The sequence below is a fragment of the Girardinichthys multiradiatus genome, chromosome 15 (assembly GCF_021462225.1).
Source record: "Girardinichthys multiradiatus isolate DD_20200921_A chromosome 15, DD_fGirMul_XY1, whole genome shotgun sequence".
Taxonomy (NCBI): domain Eukaryota; kingdom Metazoa; phylum Chordata; class Actinopteri; order Cyprinodontiformes; family Goodeidae; genus Girardinichthys; species Girardinichthys multiradiatus.
This window is the reverse complement of record NC_061808.1, coordinates 19,302,107-19,324,208: the sequence shown is the minus strand read 5'-3', so window position 1 is coordinate 19,324,208 and position 22,102 is coordinate 19,302,107. Positions and strand designations below refer to the sequence as shown.

Sequence of the window (22,102 nt, the reverse complement as noted above, 5' to 3'; positions counted from 1 at the left end):
CTAAGTCGGACCTGTTCCCAGTGCATGTTGGACTCCGGCAGGGCTGCCCTTTGTCACCGGTCCTGTTCATAACTTTTATGGACAAGATTTCTAGGCGCAGCCAAGGGCCGGAGGGGGTCTGGTTTGGGGACCAGTGGATTTCGTCTCTTCTTTTTGTGGATGACGTGGTCCTGCTGGCCCTCTCTAGTCAAGACCTACAGCATGCGCTGGGGTGGTTTGCAGCTGAGTGTGAAGCGGCTGGGATGAAGATCAGCTCCTCCAAGTACGAGGCCATGATTCTCGACAGGAAAAGGGTGGCTTGTCCTCTTCAAGTTGGAGGGGAGTTCCTGCCTCAAATGGAGGAGTTCAAGTATCTCGGGGTCTTGCTCACGAGTGAGGGAAGAATGGAGCGGGAGATCGACAGACGATGCAGCTGCCGCAGCTGCCGGTCCGTTGTGGTGAAGAGAGAGCTGAGCCGAAAAGCAAAGCTCTCAATTTACCGGTCGGTCTACGTTCCTACCCTCACCTATTGCCATGAACTTTGGGTCATGACCGAAAGAACGAGATCCCGGATACAAGTGGCTGAAATGAGCTTCCTCCGTAGGGTGGCCGGGCACTCCCTTAGAGATAGGGTGAGGAGCTCGGCCATCCGGGAGGGGCTCGGAGTAGAGCCGCTGCTCCTCCACATCGAGAGGAGCCAGTTGAGGTTGCTCGGGCATCCATACCGGATGCCACCTGGACGCCTTCCTCGGGAGGTGTTCCAGGCACGTCCCACCGGCAGGAGGCCCAGGGCACGGCCCAGGACACGCTGGAGGGACTATGTCTATCGGCTGGCCTGGGAACGCCTTGGGCTCCACCCGGAGGAGCTGGAGGAGGTGTCTGGGGAGAGGGACGTCTGGGTGTCTCTGCTGAGTCTGCTGCCCCCGCGACCCGGTCCCGGATAAAGCGAAGACGAGTACGAGTTCATCGACATTAGTAAAGAAATAAAAGTTTGAGAAAAACTGCCATACCCGAGTTTATTGGTATTTGAGGAAAACTAACAAGAGAAGGCAAGTCAATGATCAGACATTTTATGACTGTAGAAAACGGTTATGCTGATATACAGTTATTTTTATATATATATAAAAAAACAAAATAATAATAAATAATAAAATAATAAATTTTTAATTGTTAAACTACTAATTTGATTTAATCTAATTTAATTTTATTTTATTTTAAGATGGCGGAACATTACTTTGCAGGGTTGAGTTTCAGGGGATTGTTTTTATAAGCGGAACAGAGAGGAATGGGACTCCGTTGAACTCTTAATCATATTTTATTTTAATAATAATGTGTTATTTAGATGTTGGATGTTTCCATCTATATCCGTCGATTATACATACATCTTATTACATTTTTTCTTACCGGGAAATTGTTCTGAATAAAACGCCAAAAATAGCGGCCGTTAAAAGCCGTTAAAAGTTGTTCGGTTTTGGTCGACTTTGACAGCAAAGGTCGGTATCACCAAAACGTTAAGAACTATGCCTAGGAAACAGCATTTTCTGGCCGTAAAAATGTATTTTGTTATGCATACTAGCTGTGAAATATCACGGAAATCGTTTGTATTCCATTTAATGATGCATATTATATCATTCATACGGCATCATCTTCAGGTTGGTGTTGCTTATAACATTTTCAATATGTTTCCTCGGGTAAGACCATGTTACAGAGTACTGGCCGCCTGTCCAAAGCGCTGCAGCTCACCCTGGCGGTCATCAAACCAGATGCTGTAGCTCATCCTTTAATGTCCGAGGTCAGCTACTTTCATTTTTACGCATTGTACTTTAACCTCATTCAGGAAGTGCCCAAACTGTTGTACTTTGATTAAGCAGAGACATAACTGTCTTTTACCTTCAATGGAATTGGATTACAGTTTTTGAGGTGTGTCAATTGTAAATATGTGTCAAAGTGAACATGATTGTTCTTTTGTCATTTGTTGTCTTCTCTTAAAATACCTAATTGCCATGGATATTTGGAACAATTGCCTTTTAAATGTATACATTGTACTAATTATCTCACTGCATTTGCTCGGGACTTTATGTGCTAGACCAACACAGGTTCACAATTCTGATGTGAGAAAGAAAACAAGCATGCTTTCCAAATTTTGTTTTGCAAATAAAAACAGAAAGGTCTGGTGACCATATGTGTCCCTTTATGCCGATAAGCCTAAGTAAAAACCAGAGCAACCACTTAAAGTCTCCTTATTAGTAAATAGAGCCCACACGTGTAATTTAATGTGAGTATAAATGCATCTCAGAGGTTTGTTAGAGAATATTGTAGAACAAACAGCATCGCAAAGATTAAGGAACACGTTAAACAGGTCAGGAAGAAAAGTGTGGATAAGTTAAAGGAGGGTTAGGTTGTAAAACCGGATCCCAAGCTTTGAACATCTCACACAGCATCGTTCAATCCATGGTCTGAAAATAGAGAATGGCACAGCTGCAAACTAATTTGTTCATCAAAACTGGCAGGCTGGGAAAGGAGGGAATTAACATTAACTGGACAACTATTAGTCGTACAAACCACAAATTTAGGGACTTGTGCTAGATCAGCCTCTATGAAAGAATAGCAAGAAGAAGGCCAGTGTAGAGACGGTGTCATAACAAGTCCTGTATGAAGTTTGGCACAAAGTGCTCTGGTCTCCTGACACCAATATTGGACTTTTTTCCCATATGGATGCAGTGAAATGGTTTGAATCAAAGCATTTTCATGTGTAAGAATGGCTCAGCCCAATCCCAGACCTAAATCCAATTAAGAATCTGTTGCAATACTTAAATAAACTTTTTTCTCCATCACGTCTGATTGATCTTGAGCTACTTTGTGAATAAAATGAAAAAGAAGTTTCCATCACCAGGTTTTAAAACACAGCATACCCCAAAAAGACTTAGTTCTCCAAAGTATTGACCCAAGGGGGGGCTGAATACAAAGCAATGGCGCACTTTTTATATTTACAGCAGCATGCACATACAGTTGATCATTTAGCTGTAAGAGGCAAAAATTCAAAACATTGTTTTATTCTTTTCTTTCAGGCTCTTCACCAGACAATTCTGGATAACAAGTTTGTAATTGTCAGATGCAAAGACCTGGTATGGAGAAGGCAGGATTCAGAGAAGTTTTATGCTGAACATTCAGGTGTGTTCAATATTTATCAATGTTATGTCTTTACATAAAGTATGTCCACGTTTGCTGAATGTAGAAGGATTCACTTTTGGGATTTTGTTCAAAGCGTTTACAAAAGGTAAATGCACTCACAGCCTCCGTTTCATTCACAGAGCGATTCTTCTATCAACGACTTGTCGAATTCATGTCAAGGTGAGTCTAACCTAACGCCACAAAAATAGATAATCAAATTTAGTTCTATTTTTTCTACATGAATAAATACTGATGCATTTAAATACGTTTTGAAATCTTGTAAAAGTTTCTATGGAGGATTGACCCAAAACAACTTAGCTTGTCCTGAAAAGGGAAAATAAAACCCTGGTAATCAAATGAGACAAAAATATTAGGCTTCATTTGAGCTTGTCTCTTATTAGAGGCATTAGTGACCCTCCAGGAATTCAACTTTAATTTGCTGTTGGATACTTTTTCTACTTGGTGAGAGAGGGAAAAGGTAGGAATAGACACTCTGTTTTTTTTAAATAAATTATATATAATTTGTTTATATTTGGATGTAAAAAAAAAAAAAAAAAAAGTTCACAGTCTTTCTGTCACTTACTGCTCTGTTTTCAATAAATGATTTTTGAATCAGTATGAAATATATGTAAAAAGGAACAGAAAGAAACATTTCTTGGATTGTATAAATCATGGGTGTGATGTAGAAATGCTCCCAGTATTTTTCTGGAAAAGAGAAGATTTAACTGTCAGCACAATTCAGTGTTGATGCAGCACAGCATCCCTGAAGCCAATGTCTGAGATATAGCATTTTCAGGCTGGAGCTGCAGTCTCAGCACTAAAACAATAGTTTTTGTAGCAGACTTTGTTTTTTATTGTTGTTATGTAAACAAGTGAGGTTTGAAGGAAATTTCAACTTTTCCTTTTTTATTCTTTTTTAAAATCCTCTGATTACTAAAGTTCTGATACATTTTCCCCCAGTGGTCCGATGAGAGCCTACATTTTAGCCCGAGATGATGCAATACGCCACTGGAGGGACCTGATGGGACCAACCAAAGTCTTCCGAGCCAGATACACATCCCCGGCGTGCATCAGGGCTCGCTTTGGCCTCACAGACACCAGGAACACAACTCATGGCTCAGGTCAGAAATGTTCTGAGCCACTCATCATTCTGAATGATGAAACATTGGATCCTGTGGGATCAGAAACTGAGTTGGCCTGATCAACAATATGCTCTGAACATCAAATGTGGGAATATGCTCTATTCGTTTAGCATTACTTCAGTGAAGTTTCATAGACATGTTGGGGAAATGTCAAGTGCTGTTCTGGTGGACGAATGAAGTGACAAATAACTTGACAAATGCACCTCACAATCTTTTTCTTTGTCACTGTCTGACATTAAATCAAACTAAACTTTTTCTGTTTTAAGTCAGTAATGATTACCAAAATCATTTCTATTTTTTAACTGTAGTTCACATACACTAAGATTACTATGCTCTTAAACAGGTCGGGAAAGCCAAGGTGATGATGTCATGGCTTTGAAAGTGTTTGATAGGGTAATTCACAGCATGTGAGGTAAATGGAGGCACACCTTAAACACGCTTCTTTATTAGGTGACATCATGAGAAGAAAACCGCAGACGTCCACAAGTCTGATTCATCTGTGGGTACATTTCCGGATGCCTGAAAGTGCCAGATTCATCTGTTCACACAATTATACTCAAGTGTGAACACCATGTTAATCAAGCTATCATACTGCTAAGTAATGAGATGGATTCTTTGTCCCAGTGATTAATGTGTTTAGGTGTGAATTGTGTCTACTGACCCCAGAATGAAAGCAAAAGACCTTATGAAGGTGCTGGCTGAAGCTGGAAAGAGTGTCCTTATCAACAGTGAAACAAGTCGGAAATGAGCTGAACGGCCACGATGTCAAAAGAAGAAGCCATAACACTAAAAGAACTCTAAAACACAGTACATTATGCCAACAGACTCAGGGACAAATACCTTACATGTCCTGTGGTCTGATGAAGCTACAGTTGAAGTGTTTGGCCATTATCACCACTGTTACATTGAAAGGAAAGCATGGGAAGCTTTATGTTATGTTATGTGGGAGTCCTGCTGCTGAAGGTACTAGTGCACTTCACAAAATAGGTGGGATCAGGAGGAAAGAAATAGGTCAGAAAGTTAAAGCTTGGGCACAAAATGGGTCCTACAAATGGACACTGACCCTAAACATACAACTAATTTAGGCACAAAGTGGCTTAAGGGCAAAGGAGTCAATGTTTTGGAGTTGCCACCATGAAGCCAAAATTTCAGAAAATTTGTGGTCAAAGTAAAAAATGTGTTTGATGGACAGTAGCCATCAAAGTTGACTCCGTAACACCAGTTCTGTCAGTGGGAAGGGGCCAACATTCCAGCAAACTGTTGTGAAAAGCTTGTGGAAGGAGATACAAAACGTTTGACCAAAGTCATACAGTTTTAGAAGCAGTTCTGCCAAATACAAATTAAATGCTTCTAAACTGAATAGAATTTGAGAAAGTTGAAAATAAAATCCTCTTATTATTCTGACATAAAGCTAATAGGGGGCTGCACGGTGGTGCAGTTGGTAGCACTGTTGCCTTGCAGCAAGAAGGTCCTGGGTTTGACTCCCGGCCTAGTTTGCATGTTCTCCCGGTGCATGCGTGGGTTCTCACTGGGTACTCTGGCTTCCTCCCACAGTCCATAGACATGGCTCTTAGGTTAATTGGTCTCTCTAAATTGCCCTTAGGTGTGTGACTGAGTGTGTGCAAGGTTGTTTGTGTGTTGCCCTGTGATGGATTGGCGACCTGTCCAGGGTGTACCCCGCCTCCCACCCATAGACTGCTGGAGATAGGCACCAGCTCCCCCGCGGGGTGGTATAGAAATGACTGACTGACTGACTATAGCAAATAGAAATCATTTTGGTAATCTTAACTGACCAACGTCTATTTTAAAGCCAGACAGTGACGAAAAAATTTTTATGTCTTTTTATACAATGTGTTTAAACATCTGGTTTCAACTGTAAATATGTATAAAATTATCCATAATGAAACATTATTTCTTCCCTTGTTTTTAGGTTATTTTGTTTGTTTTTCACTCATTGTTTTACTGGGTTTAGGAACCTAAATTGGTTGGTTATGTTTAGGAAAGAATTGTGGTTGTAGTTAAAATCCACGACTGAAACATATGTAGATGACATGGATTTGTGATGGGAATGAATCCTGAACAATTGGGATTTAATATATTTATGTTTTATTTGTATCTTACCTATTTTATATTTAATAGATTGTACATTTTTCTGAAAGTGTTGAATGTTGGTCCAGCAAATAATGCATAACGATATATCCCAGGCAGATTGTTTCCTTGCTTCATTACATTCACTGTGTCAAAATTCTAAGATCAACTTAATATAGTCTTTAAGTGCAAGTTTGACATTAATACAACACTAAAAACATGTTAATTTCACTTAGACATTTAAAAAAAATGAAGATTTAAATTAGTTTTTTGTTTTTCAGATTCTCCAGAGTCAGCTCAGAGAGAAATCAGTTTCTTCTTTCCAGATTTCAACATGGAGCATTGGATGGAGAAGGAGGAGCCATTGTTCAGATCAGGAGAGATCCGGTACGACCAAGAAGACCAGATCCACAAACCTTTAGCACCAAGCTGACCCTGGGGCACCTCATATCTGCTCTACAACTTGAGCATGATCAGATGAGATTACAGACTCTGCTCAGATGCCACAGATGAGGAGTACACCTGCTCTTTGAAAGTGCCAAACTGTGATGAAAACAGGCTGCTAGGTTCATGTTACTGTTATGTTTTATGTTGGCAGGGAGGTTCAGTTAATAGCCACATTTAATTGATTATTCTTTGCTTAATTTGTGAACTCTGCTATAAACAAAAATGGAATGTAAATGTTCTGGATCGTATGGATAATGGTTTATTTGTAATAATAACCAGAGTGACTCATAACCCATATAGTTGCTGAGCATTGACAAAGTTTTTCTTTTTATGTTTTGGTGTACAGTGATTTACAGATCCTTCTTTTTTTTAAGATCTGAGTAGTTTGTTAGTTTAGTTAAAATATGGCATGTTTTTTGTTAATAAAGGTAAAAAAATGCAATACAATTACTTTTGCACTCTTAATAAAAAATATTTATTTGTGCCGTAGAAATCTGTAATTCTGCACGTAGAATTAATGCATGCTTTTATGTAATAATAACCTACTCATCTGTATGATAGTAAAAAAAACTTTGATAACTAGATATTTAGGTATGCTGTATTTTCTCATCATTTTCCATCAAATTAAACTTTTCATGTTTTAAGTCAATCAGTGGTACAAAAATTATTTCCATTTGCTAAATGTCGTAAAGATAAGTTTTTTTCTCGCTTTATTAAAATTAGATATACTTAATGAGAAAACAATGAAAAAAACATCATCATGAAGACCAAACGACAACCAGACCGGTTAGTGATAACGTGGAGAATTTTAAAGATGGTTGAGGTAATGGAAACAATATACCAACTTTTGACCATGTCACGAAGCCCTGTTCAACCTGCGGCCCATCTAAAAATGAGACAAAGACAAGTTCAAACCTGCTAATTCATGGCTGTTGTTCTTAACCGACAGGCTGCAAAAGGTGAACATTCATCAGGGAAGCAGCCACCCCCGTGGTGCAACATTGTCGGAGCAAAATAATGCTGTGGGGATGCTTTTTGTCAGCAGGGTCAGGGAAGCTGGTCAGAGCATATAGGAAGATGGGACAATGCTGGAAGAAAACCTGTTAGAGGCAACAGAAGGTTTGAGACTGGGGTGGAGGTTCACCCTCCATCAGGACAAGGCAGCTAAACATAAAACTAAAGAAAATCAAAGCCTGCCCAAGCCTTAGAACGGCTCAGTCAAAGTCCAGACCTCATTCATTTCCACGAGAGCTGTACAAAGAGGAATGGCAACAAACCAAAAGTCATCCACACTTATGTAAGGGAAACATATATTTATTTTTTACTTTATTAAAAAGCAAAAATCATCAGATAGAAAGTGAACACTTTACTGCAAAGCAACAAGATGCCCGAAGCCAGGTCTGTCATTGCATCCTATGTAGGACCTAAAAATGTTTATACTTGTGTAATATTTAGAAACATTAAATAAAACTGAGGTTTTACACGTATTCTTTTTCCCAGAATTATCTTAAAAGGGATTTTCTTCGCTTTTTCTTCTGCAAGTCAGTAGAGTTAATTTTGTTTAGTAAAAACATTGAAATCTCACATCTTTTCATGAACCAAATGAATACTTTACATGTGAGTCTTTCCAACATGTCAAAATACAGTAAACACATAAAAATGTAAACACGATTATCGTCGGAATCCAGTCTTGTGCATCCATCTGCATAAAGTTTTTTCAACAAGTCGTGTTCAGCAGATTCGGGTGATTTATTTCACTTTCAGACATTTGCAGGACCTCTTCAGTGTCTTGCACTCAGGTGTTTTCTGTAGCCACCTGTTTTAGAGTCTCCACAGGTTTCATAACCTCATATGTTGTAAGGGATTTCTTGACCTTTCCGTTCTTGTCCACCTGGTGGATGCTCTGGGTCACGGTAATGGTCACTTGCTTGGTCGACATTCTGTTGTCCTGCCATTTTGTCTGTTAATGCAAAAATAATGATTAATTGGAGAATAATGCAAAAACAAATGGTACAACTGACAATGAACATGGATAAGCATGCAGACAGTTGTTAAATCTTAAGACTTAAGATTTCCCAAAAAATTACTGTGGTATAAATTCTCTCTCTCTACTTCAATAATTCTAATCAGTAGATATCAAAGATAGTATGTTTTCATGTTTTAAGCTTCAACCAGGCAGCCTTACAATTTCTTCAGTGTGTAAAACACTTCTGCGCTGCACTGTGGTGACTGATGAAGGTGGCACCTTGTCCTGCTGTGGAGAGGCCAGCACAGAGGGTGGGCTGCTGGGTTTCACATCATTCAGACTGGCCTCAGACACGGCTGAGCAGACCTTCAGATAAGCCTGAGCAGGAGGAGGGAGGCCATCTTCAAAGAAATCTGGAACTTTAACAAAGAAAAAACACAGATGGGTCATTTGGCCACATGCACTACTTTAATTTGGTCTGCCATATAAAATCTCAGTAAAGTAATTTGAAATTTGTGGTTGTAATGTGAAGAAAAAAATTAAAACCTCATGATGCAAGAATACAGTTAAAATATGTTTCTATTGGGTCACCTCAGGGCTGTGTGCTGTCACCTTTGTTTTTTTAATTCTATATACTAACGTGTCAGAGCAGACATGAAAACAGATTCATAATAAAGTATGCGGTAGATTATGTTGTTGTTAGTCTTCTCCAGGAGAATGAAAGCAGCCACTGTCCGGTGACTGATGACCTCGTTTAATGGTGTCAGGAGTCTTACCTCCAACTGAAGACCTAAGGCATGATCACTGATTTTAGGAAGAAACCTCACAAGCACGAAGCCACTTGAGAGTGTGCATTTCTTATAAATACCTTACGACTATTGTAGATTAATAATTGAAATTTGAAGCCAACTGTGAGGCTGTGTGCAAAAAGGTTCATCAGCATATTCTGTCGAAGGAAACTTTCATTTTAATATAGACTGAACCGTATTTTATCATGCTTTTATCAAATCTGTTTTATCCTTTTCTTTGGGGTCATGGTTTGGTCATATAACTTTGAAAGAGAGAAATTCCCTCCTGCAGATAGTTGAAGTGTTGTCCAGACTGATTGGAGAGTCTCAACAACAGGCAGACACGGTGGATTGCCTCTTCTATTTTATACCACAACTCCCATCCCCTTCACAGAGAGTTTCAGCTCCTGCCCTCTGGATGGAGATTCTTTGTCACAAAATGTAGGACAATACATTTTAAAAATAGCTTTGTTCCTACTGCTGTTAATGAAATGCACAAGCTGAAATGCCAGACTCTAAATGGACTGCAATTGGATTTAAAATGGATTTCAATTTTAATGGATTTTATATTTTATTTAACTTCAGTACTTACTGACAACTATTTTTTAGTCAAGTTTTATTTAGTTGTTCCTTTACTTGTTTTTACCGAAGTCTCATTGCATTTTTCTTCTAGTTTTATATCGGTTTTACTGCATTTATTTATTTATTTATTCATCTTGATTATTAAGCCTTGATCCTTGCTCTCCCCCTCTGTGTCCTTTGATTTGATTGATCCACTGCAACACAAATCTACCTATGGGTACAAATAAAGTAACCTTGAAGCTTCATAACTGGTGTATAATGTGAGCCCGTCCTTCTGCTGACTCATATGCGCCCAAACACACCCTATCCTCCCCAAACGAATGGCATTGCTTTTAAATAAGCAAATGGGAAACTCCTTTAGAGTGCAAATGACATTGCACCTTCATTGCCGCCCTGGGCAGAGAGCCATAATGTCCATATTAAAAAAACTGACCCTGCTTGAGGCTCTTTGGTAAGCTGTTTTCAAAACATGCGAGAAAGCTCATTTTAATTAGCCCCACTTACAAGTAGTACAACATGTTATTCTTTCTTTTTCACAATGTAATTAATTTAACATCGACCTTATTTGGTTTGGTTTAGCACATTTTTACCTCCTCAGTTATCTGCTAAAAATAATCCTCTGCCTTATTAACAAATGCCATTTGCTTCAACCTGCTTAATTTATTCCTAATTCATCTAGAATTTTTTAGCAATGTTGTAGTATGTGGGAGGGTACATACAGAATACACATGGGGACATTTGGTTAATGTGAAAATCTGTCTTTCTGTATGGCCTAAAAGGGGAGAAAGTATTTAAAACAGCATATTACATGAAGGTAGAACCTCTTTTTATAAGCATTGTGTATTTGACCAAAGCTCGTTAATTTTTCTAATTCTCTGCATGTTTCTTGTGCCTTTGCTTTGCTGTGAATCGGGAACTCATTTTGTCTTCAGAGTTACATCAAGGCTCCGTCATTGAACACCAGCTGTGTCAGTTGCCATGAGAGCAAAGTCCTGTTGGAGCATAGTGGCTTTTGATGCAGCCTAATTTCCCCTTTGAGTGATTCATCTTTGCTTGGCTTCAAAGAAAAAAGACTCGCTCTTCAGTGCAAAAGACAAGATTAAAAATCTAACAACATGAGGACCCTATATTGATGGATTTTAAAAGCTAATGTGTTGCTGCATCTGCAAACTTAATAGGGGGTTGACAGTACTAGGTCCTCTGTGTCATATTCCAGAGTAATACTCAAACTTGTATTGAAAGGACCAATTATTCACAGTCCACCCTGGTGGATTTTTCCTCTCTGTATTCACTCTTGCAGGGTAAATAAATGAATAGCCAGCCAGACTTCTTACCAGGGCTAATTGTTTTCTCAGACGTAAAGCCGGCCTCAGAGTTCTCAGAGGGGATGCTCTGGATGGATGACAGGGGGATATCGGTGTCTGTGCTTGTCAGCCACGTCGACTCCGTCTCTTTGGTCCAGCTCTCCAGGTAGCGAGGCTCCAGAGCATCGGTCCTGCTCCCCCCGCAGCCCATAGCTTGGCCTCTGCAGGGGCACCTTCACTTTCCTCCTTGACTCTTATAAAACAGGAAGAACAACCAGATGCTAGAACTTTGTTTAATCATGGAAAAAGTTTTTCTGTAGCTTTATAGGGATGATAACTTTACATATATTTCCTAAATATAGGAGGGAACAATTAACTTTTTAGGGTATTAAATTGCATTTTATTCCCTTTAATCATATGGATAATACTTACAGGTCAGCACACAGCTGTGACAGACAGTAAGAGCCCTCATATGCTTATGTACAGCAATAACTGTCTTTTAAAGAGATGAATAGGAGGCAGAGTCCATGTTATGTTTCTCCATCACTATTTAGAGACAGCATCCTCTTTTGATGGCGCAGGTCAGGGATCAGTTAATCAATCAGTTAGCCATCATGTTTCCCCCTTAAATAAAGAAATGCACAGAGAAGAGACAGGAAATCATGTTTTCTTCATTCTGTTTTATTCATATTTCTGTTGGCAAATGGGATTTCCAGCTAAATAACTGTAGCACCACAACTAAGGACATTTGGGTTTGGTTGATTTGTTTTCATTGTAACAATGCCTCTTAGCAAATAATCTTATACTGTTAAAAAGTCAGTTTGTTCCCTCTAAAATGCTGCTTCCTTCATAAGAAAAAAATGCAGTTGTTGGTTGAGCAGCATAGTTGAACCAAATGTTAAACTATAGGATGTCAATGCTCACTGAATAGGAGAGTGAAGAGCAAGGGAACGTTTGCCTGTAGTCCTGATCAGAACACCACCGAACACTTGTGCACCAGCTTGGGGGTGCTGTTCGTGCCATAGGGACCAACACAACCATAATAGTTCCGTTGCAACAAATGCCGGTTGAGGAGTTGGATGCCTTCGCACATTGGCCAGGAGGTGCAAACCAACATTACAAAATGTGAAACACTTTTACGAAGCTTGAGACAAATTCACATTTCAGAAAACAGTTTAACAAAATGTGAACCACGTTTACAAGTCCCGAAACAAATTTACATTTGAGAAAACACTTGAAATACATTTACAAATGACAAAATCTAACGGAAAGGGAATTTGCCAACTGTGAGGCCGACCCAGAAGTGAAAACGGGAGCGCTAATGCGACCCAAGATGGACAGCAATCGATTGCCGTTTTGCCTGTTTTGTGGCACACATACGAGTAGATTAACACGGTTTTGTTTTTTGTGATGTTGGTCTTTAGAATCTGAGAGACATCAAGCTCAATTCATGGCAATGGCTACTAGAATCAGTACTTCCGCCACCGGAAGGTACAACAAGGTGCCAGACCAGTGGTAAAAGATGTTGCTGCGCCGGCTGCCACTGTGGAAGCCAATGCTTATTATTGGCAAATGGGTTGTCGTTATGGTTATTAGCTATTGACTGTTAGTCCGTAATTACTTTCCAATGATGATGTCACTATAGATTATTATTTAATAAACAGTGTTAGACCCATAATATAAGGTGACTGTATTTACTTGAGATGGAAACTATGTTCTAAATAGCATTATTTGTATGTATAACATGCTGAAAGGATGATGAAGAGACATTCCACAAATAGTCGGTTTATTATAGGTCATGAATGGTTACTGGGATGTTACTCACAGAAAATAAAAGGCATTACTTTAAAACACCCTGGCACTCTGTGGAGCCCCTGGCCACCAGGTTGCCACAGGTTGCCAGACCAGCTGTAAAAGCCTCTAAGATGCTGCCATGGCAACTGCCTCTGTTACGGCAGTGGCGCTTGCTGAGATCTTAGTGAAATCAATAGGTTTTAAATGAACTGACTCATGGTGGTTGATGTCATTCTTGCTGTTATTTATATTAGATATCTAAAAGTCCACATGCGAATATATAGATATAACATTTTTATTTTTGTCACTGTTTTATGAGGTAATTTGTGTGTTCATTTGAGAATGTCCATTTATATTCCCTAAGCTTCCACACTTAAAAATAAAATAGTTTCCGGTGATCAGTCTCACTTCAGGTTCACAGAAGAACACCTCCAGATGTCACTCATTAAATTTCACCTACATCTGATATGGAAATTCAAAGTTAAAAGCCTAAAAAATAAGACATGTGTTTATTGCAACAAAACGGTTTGTTTCCAGTGATTACTCTCACTTTAGGATGACAAGAGAACAGTTCCAGATTCCACTCATCGAATTTCATCCAGATGTGATATGAAATTTCAAAATTAAAGCCCATCTATCTTATACTAAATTGCAGAAAATGTTCATGATATCATGTTTTTTTGTCCGATCATTTGTGATCTCTTAGTCATCCTTAAGACATATTTCAAGTGCTATCTGCAACTGCCACACCTATTGCAGTCCAGTACGTATGAAGTACAACTTGTAAAAGTGTTTTCCGGAATTGTTATTTGTTTTCTGAAATATTAATTTGTTTTTGCAAATGTACATTTGTTTCGAGACTTGTAAAAGTGTTTCACATTTTGTTAAATTGTTTTCTGAAATGTGAATTTGTCTCAAGCTTTGTAAAAGTGTTGTTTTGGATTGTCGATTTCCACCTCCTGGCCACTGTACACAGCAGTGTATGACCAAGCTGGTGACCATTATCCAGTTTAATAAACGACCACATGAATCAGTAGCAGAATGAGGTGTGTGGATATTGCATAGAACATCTGGCCCAAGCTCATCTCAACACACAATTCAATTTCATACAAGTGTGGCATAATTTAAAGAGAAATAAACAAGCTTTCCAGCAATAGAATATTTACTTCCAAGAAGCATAGTTGCATTAAATCGACCAAATACAGATTTTCTTATTCTTTGTGCTTAGCATAGATCGATTAATCTTGTAAAATACCAGTCAACAGCACGGTTTTAATGACTGATCAGGGAGGATAATTAAGTCCAACAGACCCAGGCGTCTCTTAAATTATAAGAAAATAAGTAGGCTGTTTACAGTCAGGCCTCTTGTGGACCATGACTCACTGAGTCAACGCGCAGAGCGTAATATACCCATATCCACGGCATAAACACGCATCTAAGCGCAAACGCACCGCTGCCATCTGAAAAGGCCACGAGGAAACACACAAGCACAGCGTTACAATGATCACCAGGGAAAACCCACGAGGCGTGTGACAGAAACGCGACAGACACTGCAATGAGAACAGAGAGGCTTACAGATGAAGGAGACTCCGTGTTTTTAACTCCCCTCGCCTCGTCACTGCAGCTGCCGCAAGAGGTCCAGCATGTCGTCTCCCACCCTGAACTAACAGGCTGTAGATGCAGACACGCCCCCTGCTATTTAACACACAGCTGGTTTGTCCGCACCACCTTCTTCATCCATCTCTCTGAGTCCCATGGATCCATGAACACTCGTTCAGCAGTGAATCGTTCATCCAATGCCGGGAAGATAAGTGGGTTTCTGTTGGTCTTTAAATCAAGGTAAAAAGGAATTACCTCAGCAGTTGCTAGGTAAACTTGGAAATATACTGGTGCTTTTTTTGTATGGTGACGCAGATTGTGTTTGAACAATTGACAGCAAGAACAAACACTAAAACGGTTTAGTGTCCTGCAGTACAATAATTTTCATTTTAGCGTGACTTCCAACAAAACACATCTATTAATATTACGCGGATTGTTTTATAACTTCCAGGCATGATTACCATCACATGCAAATATGTAATAACACCAGTCTGCTACATTATTATTATCACTATAAAACATTAATTCTTGCAAAGTTAGAAATTAGCAAGAAATGTAATGCCTGTATTTCTGTTTGCCTTCAAGTCAAAGAGATTTAGACTCCAAAGGCCTCATCCAGCTTGCGAAATGCTTCAGCACAAGTTCATAAAACAAGTAGAAAAGGATTTGTAAGTTCTTTATGTCTGAAAGGAGCATTAGAGAATAATTTCTGCTTGAACATTAAAGTGCCTGTGACACGCTTTTCCCACAAATGCAGAAATTGAAAGAAAACATCCTAAAATTGAAGGAATTGGGCAGTAATTGACATGATATTAGGATTAAAGACGTGATAAAAGACAATTGTGACACAAAATAAGCACATTTCAATATTCAATTTTGCACATCCAAAGTTGCCCGGAAATGACGTCAAAGGGGAAGTCTCCAGTCATTCAATGTTTGAGCGTCAATGATAAACAGTTCAGGTAGAAATCAAGTTGCGTTAAAATCAGCGTTAATATGGTCAAACGCTACATTGCTGGTGGTTGCAGCAATACTACGACAGCAGCCATAAGTCTGCACTATTTTACTGAAGCAAAGAGGATCAGAGCTGCCAGGATCAGAGCTTGAAAACTGACGAGGGACAGATGGGCTGGTCCCACCAAGCACAGCCAGTTGTGATTGGAGGATCGGAGCAAACAGCTTCGAACAAGAAACCTCTGAATTCACAAGATAAATTATGTCAGAGGTCAGGATATCTGACAAGCGAATGTTGAAGCAGATACTATAGTCTTGATGTTCAGTACATCTGATAGGTTGTTGTTGCTGCTGCTAAACAGATCAAAGCTAAGCATTTAAGAACACTTCCTTGTTACAAAAGTATATTTAGATGTCGGCAGTTATTGTTAATAATTAATAATCCCAAATTAAATATTTTTACTGAAATAAGATAAATTACACACTCATACAATATATTCTCAAAAAATTCTAATATAAAGTTTTAAAAAATGACACAGCAGGAAGTGTTTTCAGATCTTGAATCATCCCTTGTGTCTGCTGCTGCTCAGCTTCACCTCCGGTTGTTTCACTCAGTCTCGTATTTACTGTAACCCTGGATTTATACTGTATCTGCTCTGGTCCGGTCCGCTGCGAAGCCCGGAGGAGCTCCAAGAACCATACGCAGATCATGCAATAAAAGCCAGAGTTAACCAAGTGACTGATTTAATTGATCTGATGTAAACAACAACTAATATATACACGTGTATATATAAATATATCTGTGTATTTGTTAATATAGCAAGATCTAGTCTGTCTTTAGTGAATTATATTGAAAATCCAGATGTTGTGCTTGTTCTCTTTCCTGGTGGTACGGTATAATTCATGCATATTGACCCCAGCTGTGCTCCGGCATCTGGCAAAAATAGACTCTGGTTGAATTAGAGTAGTGGAATAGAGTAGTCTGGAAATGCCTTTTCAGTGGCATGAATTTACTTTTCATAAATGTAATTGGATTTATCATGAAAATTCGATGTCACAGGCACTTTAACACACTGCACTAACTGCCATGCACGGTGGTTGTAGGGTGATGATTTGGGCTTTTTCTTTTCAGCTACACAACCTAATTTAAACATTGCTCTGTCCAGGATCTGAAGTTTGGCTGAAATCAAGACATGCAGCAAAATAAATTAAAGTCAGACATGCATTAGATGGTTCTTAAAATATCTGTGGACAATTGAATAGCTATACCCCTGTGGAACAGTAATCTTTTGTCAGACATGTTTGTTTAATTTTGCATAGCATCAATTTTGCTAACAGTCAAATGTAGCATTTGGGCGCAAAGTGATAAACTATCAGGTACGGTGGTGGTAGGATTGTGACATTGAAGGCAGAAACTTATAGTGCTCGAACGTTTTTGACTCAGTCAGACAAGAGTCCCCCTTTATACTAAAGGTTTCTAGAGTCGAATGTTTCTCTGTCCAACATTGCTGTCTAAGTAAGGACTGCTGCTGCAAATCACGTTGTTGCAGCATCTCACTCACTCAGAGTTCTGGAATGCAGTGGAGGGACCTTTTCTCTGACATGTTCTTTTCAATTCTGAACTCAAATGCAGAATTTGAACCCAATCTGTAAGTCAAAGTGGTGTGGAGTGAAAATGTGGGTTTACCCTGCAGTTACAGGACATGACCACTTGGAAATCGTTGTGTTGACCAAAACTACTTTGTGCTAAACTTTTCTACAACAAACTCAAATGTAGCTGTGTCCAACATATAGTTTGACAAAAAATAGAATGCGCAACAAGATAACCCTGTGCACAGAAGCAAATCCTCCACATTTTGACTGAAACCATAAACACACATGTAGCAGTGACCCGGTCAAAGTTGTGGATTGTGGTGAAGGGATCTTAAAAGAGCTTTACATTAGCACATAACAAACCTAAACTAAAACATAGGACTTTAGGTAAAATTTCCAGAAAAAATGATGCAAGAGATTGATGTTATCAAGAAGGTAATGGCTTCAAATGATAGCTGCCAAATATTTCCAAATCATGAATTGTATTTAGTTTTTCAAAATATTGCAATTTTAACTTGCTTTTAGTTACATAAAATAATGTGGTGTATAAAGATTTTTTTCACCTAAGATTGCTGTTTTGTCTAAGACCTGGTCAGTACTAAATTTGGCTTATTATCAATACGGCATGATGAAATGTCACATTTGTTTTTCCAGGCTATACATACCTTTTACTAGTTATAAGTTAAAACCTGAAAAACTCTTCTTTCCTTGGAACAATGCTGTTGGTCACAACCAGCAGGGGGCACTCCTGGTCCATTTCTTACCCCGTTTCATTTACTTAACCTATTTAACAGGAGCTGAAACCTACATTTCAGATCATTTATTCCAAAGATTTCTACAGTTGTTAAATTGCGTTTCTTTCGTGTTGCAGTAATACATTTAAGTAAAAATTACACTCTTAAAGACAAGAACATAATAATTACAAATCTGTATCTGCATCTGTGTCTTGAATTATATATATATATGATATATATGAATTAAATAATGATAATAATGATAGTATTTAAAACATCCCAACAAGAGTGAGATGAAATAAACTTTACTGCTTGTATTTAATAACCCCGTGCTTTAACCTAAAGTAAAAACGACCACTTTAGTTCTCCCACTGTATGTTTAAACCCATATGGTTTTTATTGATTGCATGTGAAAGTTTTTACTTGGCAACTGGTGCACATTCATCACAGTTCTCTGCTGCAGTAATTGTGATTTCCTCAGTGTACCAAAGGAACAATAAACAACATTCCTCTTTGTGCTTTATACACCCACTTCTATAAATCAGCAATAATTTATTTCTGATTTAAGAAAAGCCCCTAACAAAAAAGCAGCAGACGTTTTTAGTGCTAAGTCGGTTCACTTTTAGCTTGGTTGTGTTGCCAAGTAATAATGGAAAAATATCTGACATGCATCGATGAGTACTGGTCAGACAGTGATCACTGTGGGTCACTTTTCTTGGATTAAGCTGCATTTCCAAGACCTTACTAGATGCACAGGAGCTTTTAGACTGAACTGTAAAAATGTAATCTGAACAATATTCTTGTTCAAACATAAAACCAAGAATTTGAATTTGTTTTATTTCTGCCAACTTCAATTTAAACACATTTTACTCTTAATTTAGCTCAAGGTACTAAGCTGTATCATATCTCTGTGACTTCCTGATCTCCTCCCCCACCTTATTCCTTGGTCACCAGGAAAATCAATCTTGTTTCCTGTGGACAGACTGGTCAATATGAGGCAGGACAGCTTTGATTTGTATGTTCTGCCTTCATGTCTTATTGGACTGCTGGTCAATAGGCCTTTATTTTCATTACGTTGGCAATTAATGTGGCACATTGCCATACGTGACACTGGAGTAATTCGTGGTTTATAAGGAAGGTCTTGCTTGAGTTACACACAGATGATAGCACAGAATTATACTGAAAGTTTCTTTTTATCGCAGCATTATTTCAACTTTGAGCTTGAGATCCTCTGGGCCATGTAGGGTTCGAGTTCACCAACCTTAAGATTTCAGTCTATAATTCGGATCCCGCAGGCATTTTGACTTAATCAAAAATATTTATTGCACATAATACACAGATAAACTTTTAAGACCCTTTGACTTTTTCAAAATTTTAATACAATCACGAATTTTATAGTATTTTTGTTGGGATTTTATGTTAGGCCAACGCAGAGTAGTATCTATTTTGAAGAGGAAGTTAGATGCAATTTCAGGGTAAGACAAATACAGCCATACTTTTCTGTTCAATTTGTGAAAACTGTTAAAAACAATATTTTATATATCCTCCACTTCCATCCATCCATTTTACACACCCAATTCTTCCATACTTGGTCACGGAGGAGCTTGTGCCAGCAGAGGTCGTACGGGCGAGAGGCGGGGTATACCTTGGACAGGTCACCAGTTCACTGCACGGCAACACAGGGCACACAACTATTCACACACCCATTCATACCATGGGCAATTTACACAGACCAAATAACCTAACAGTCATGATTTTGGACCGTGGAAGGAAGCTGGAGTACCCTGAGGGAACCAGACCCCAGGCCTGGAGTTGAGCCCAGGATCATCTCGCTGCAAAGCAACAGTGCTATCAACTGTGGCACCATGCAGCCCTTATCCTCCACTTCACAATTATGTTATAGCCTATTTTGTGTTGATCTATAACATATGATACAATACAATACAAGGTTAAAGAGGAAGCATTATTGACATAAGAAAGTTATTGACATTACGTAATAGTTTTATTTTTATCACTCTTGTCATCTTGTGTTGTTATTCCTGATGCTTTGTTATGACATTTTCTTGGACATCACAACTTCGAACTGACTATGATGTCGCATCCAACTAAACCATGTATCACATGCAATTTGGAAAGCAGTTAAATTGTTACATTGAATAACCATACCTCCTACAAGCTGATAACAGCCTGTTCCTTAGCATGTATTGCTTTTACACACAGCGGGAAGACTTGCACAACACAACTTTAACAAACTTTAAACAGCACCATGCATCTGGTTGAATTCATGAGATACTAACCTTCAGAAATGTATCACATTTTATCTCTACAACTACTACATTTGTCATCTGTGCAGCCCATATTGGATTTTGTGGTCAGAAATGGGGTAGAAATCCCTGACTTTCCCCATTTGGAATTTTGTAATCACCACTGATTGTGAGACCTCAGTTTTGGATATGTGGACCAGTTAGGCACATCATCATCATACCATGTACACCGTCATTTATTATTGTTATCTTGTTCCTCAATGTGCTGAAAACCATTGACATGCTGATTATACCAAAGTAAGCAAAATTTATTAATACTGTCTTTATAAACTGCCAAATAAGTTTACTACCAATGCTTTGAATAAGAATAACTTTTGTTTTTAATTCATGAAAAAATCTGCTATTAATTAAATTAATAGCAGATTAATTAATTATAGCAATTTCTGTGCTATAATCATCCATCTATCCATTTTCTATACCCACTTCTATAGTGTGTTGATGGGGAGCTGGTGCCTGCCTCCAGCAGTCTATGGGCGAGAGGTGGGGTACACCCTGGACTGGACAGGTCGCCAGTCCATCGCAGGGCAACACAGAGACACACAGGACAAACAACCATGCACACCTAAACGCAATTTAGACCAAACAACCTAACAGTCATGCTTTTGGACTGTGGGAGGAAGCTGGAGTATCCGGAGACAACTCACGCGTGGGGAGAACATGCAAACACCATGTAGAAAGGCCCACCGATGGGAGTCAAACCCACCTTCTTGCTGCAAGGCGACAGTGCTACCTACTGTGCCACCGTGCACTATAGTAACATAAAGTCAAATAACAGATGGATGAATATAAACCTACTGCTCATTATTTGTTGTTTTTCAACCTAACCTTTTGTTTGTAATTCCTTTAACATTTACTCCTCTGTTTTCATAAAGAGGTTCAAACAATCCAAGACAAACTTTAATAAGGTAAAAATATTCATTGTTTTTTGATTGCATTATGAATAATTTTTGGTTGCAACCAAGATTTTTATAAAACACAGTAAGATGCCAAAGCCACATTAAACTTACAGCGACTAAGGTCAGATGCTTTCATGTACGTTTAAATTTATATGCAATGTGAGTCTGCAGAACTTCTTCATTTTTAACAGATGTGCAAGGCTGACAGTTGATAATATGCACTCACAATTTATTTGAAAAGTTTTAGCGAGAGCACAGAAACTCATTTCTGGCAAATCCTGTCAGGCGGGGGGTGGGGACGGACTAACTGAGCCAATGTACCGAAGTCAGTAGTCAAATTCAAACTTTCACTGGGAGACAGGAGCTGAGTTACAGTGTTGGGAAATTTAATAGGATGACTAGCACTTAGAAAGGAAAATGCTGATTTCAGTCACATGTTGTGCCATCAAACTGACAGTTGAAAGTACCACCATCTTGTTATGAAATTTCCCTCTAATACTTTGATTTGTCACAGTTTGAACTTATTAAAAAGACCGGGAGTGACACTGAGATGCTATATCCAGTTGTCACAATTCCATCAGCAAATTGTTGCTAGTAGCCACAACAAGCAGCTTATCCAGATAGAGCATTGCCTGGAGCTTGTGTTTCAGTGGCATCAATCACATCTCTGGATCTTTTTCTGGCAGCGATGTGCCTCCTCTTATTAGACTGGCAGCGTGTAATTTCTTCTCTCAAGCAAAG

At 38.8% G+C, this 22,102-nt stretch overlaps 2 protein-coding genes across 5 annotated transcripts; one reads left to right on the top strand and one right to left on the bottom strand.

Moving 5' to 3' along the window:
* Positions 1-1,232: 1,232 nt before the first annotated feature.
* nme6 (NME/NM23 nucleoside diphosphate kinase 6) lies at positions 1,233-7,476 on the top strand. Of its 2 annotated transcripts, none has more exons than XM_047387081.1 (6): positions 1,233-1,472; positions 1,676-1,771; positions 3,048-3,150; positions 3,291-3,330; positions 4,111-4,271; positions 6,662-7,476. In XM_047387081.1, exons 2-6 carry the CDS (start codon positions 1,679-1,681, stop codon positions 6,811-6,813), a joined length of 549 nt encoding a protein of 182 aa, XP_047243037.1. In that variant the 5' UTR covers positions 1,233-1,472; positions 1,676-1,678; the 3' UTR covers positions 6,814-7,476. The 2 variants fall into 2 exon arrangements, with proteins under 2 accessions (XP_047243037.1, XP_047243038.1); XM_047387082.1 differs by lacking the exon at positions 1,233-1,472 and adding an exon at positions 1,494-1,576.
* A 649-nt stretch (positions 7,477-8,125) lies between these two features.
* baalcb (BAALC binder of MAP3K1 and KLF4 b) lies at positions 8,126-15,105 on the bottom strand. 3 transcript variants are annotated; one of them, XM_047387083.1, is made up of 5 exons: positions 14,837-15,105; positions 11,900-12,091; positions 11,498-11,720; positions 9,013-9,212; positions 8,126-8,787 (listed from the first exon to the last, which is right to left on the bottom strand). In XM_047387083.1, the coding sequence occupies exons 3-5, from the start codon at positions 11,676-11,678 to the stop codon at positions 8,623-8,625; spliced, it is 546 nt and encodes a 181-aa protein (XP_047243039.1). In that variant the 5' UTR covers positions 11,679-11,720; positions 11,900-12,091; positions 14,837-15,105; the 3' UTR covers positions 8,126-8,622. The 3 variants fall into 3 exon arrangements, with proteins under 3 accessions (XP_047243039.1, XP_047243042.1, XP_047243040.1); XM_047387086.1 differs by having other exon boundaries at positions 9,073-9,212; XM_047387084.1 differs by lacking the exon at positions 11,900-12,091.
* Positions 15,106-22,102: the final 6,997 nt, after the last annotated feature.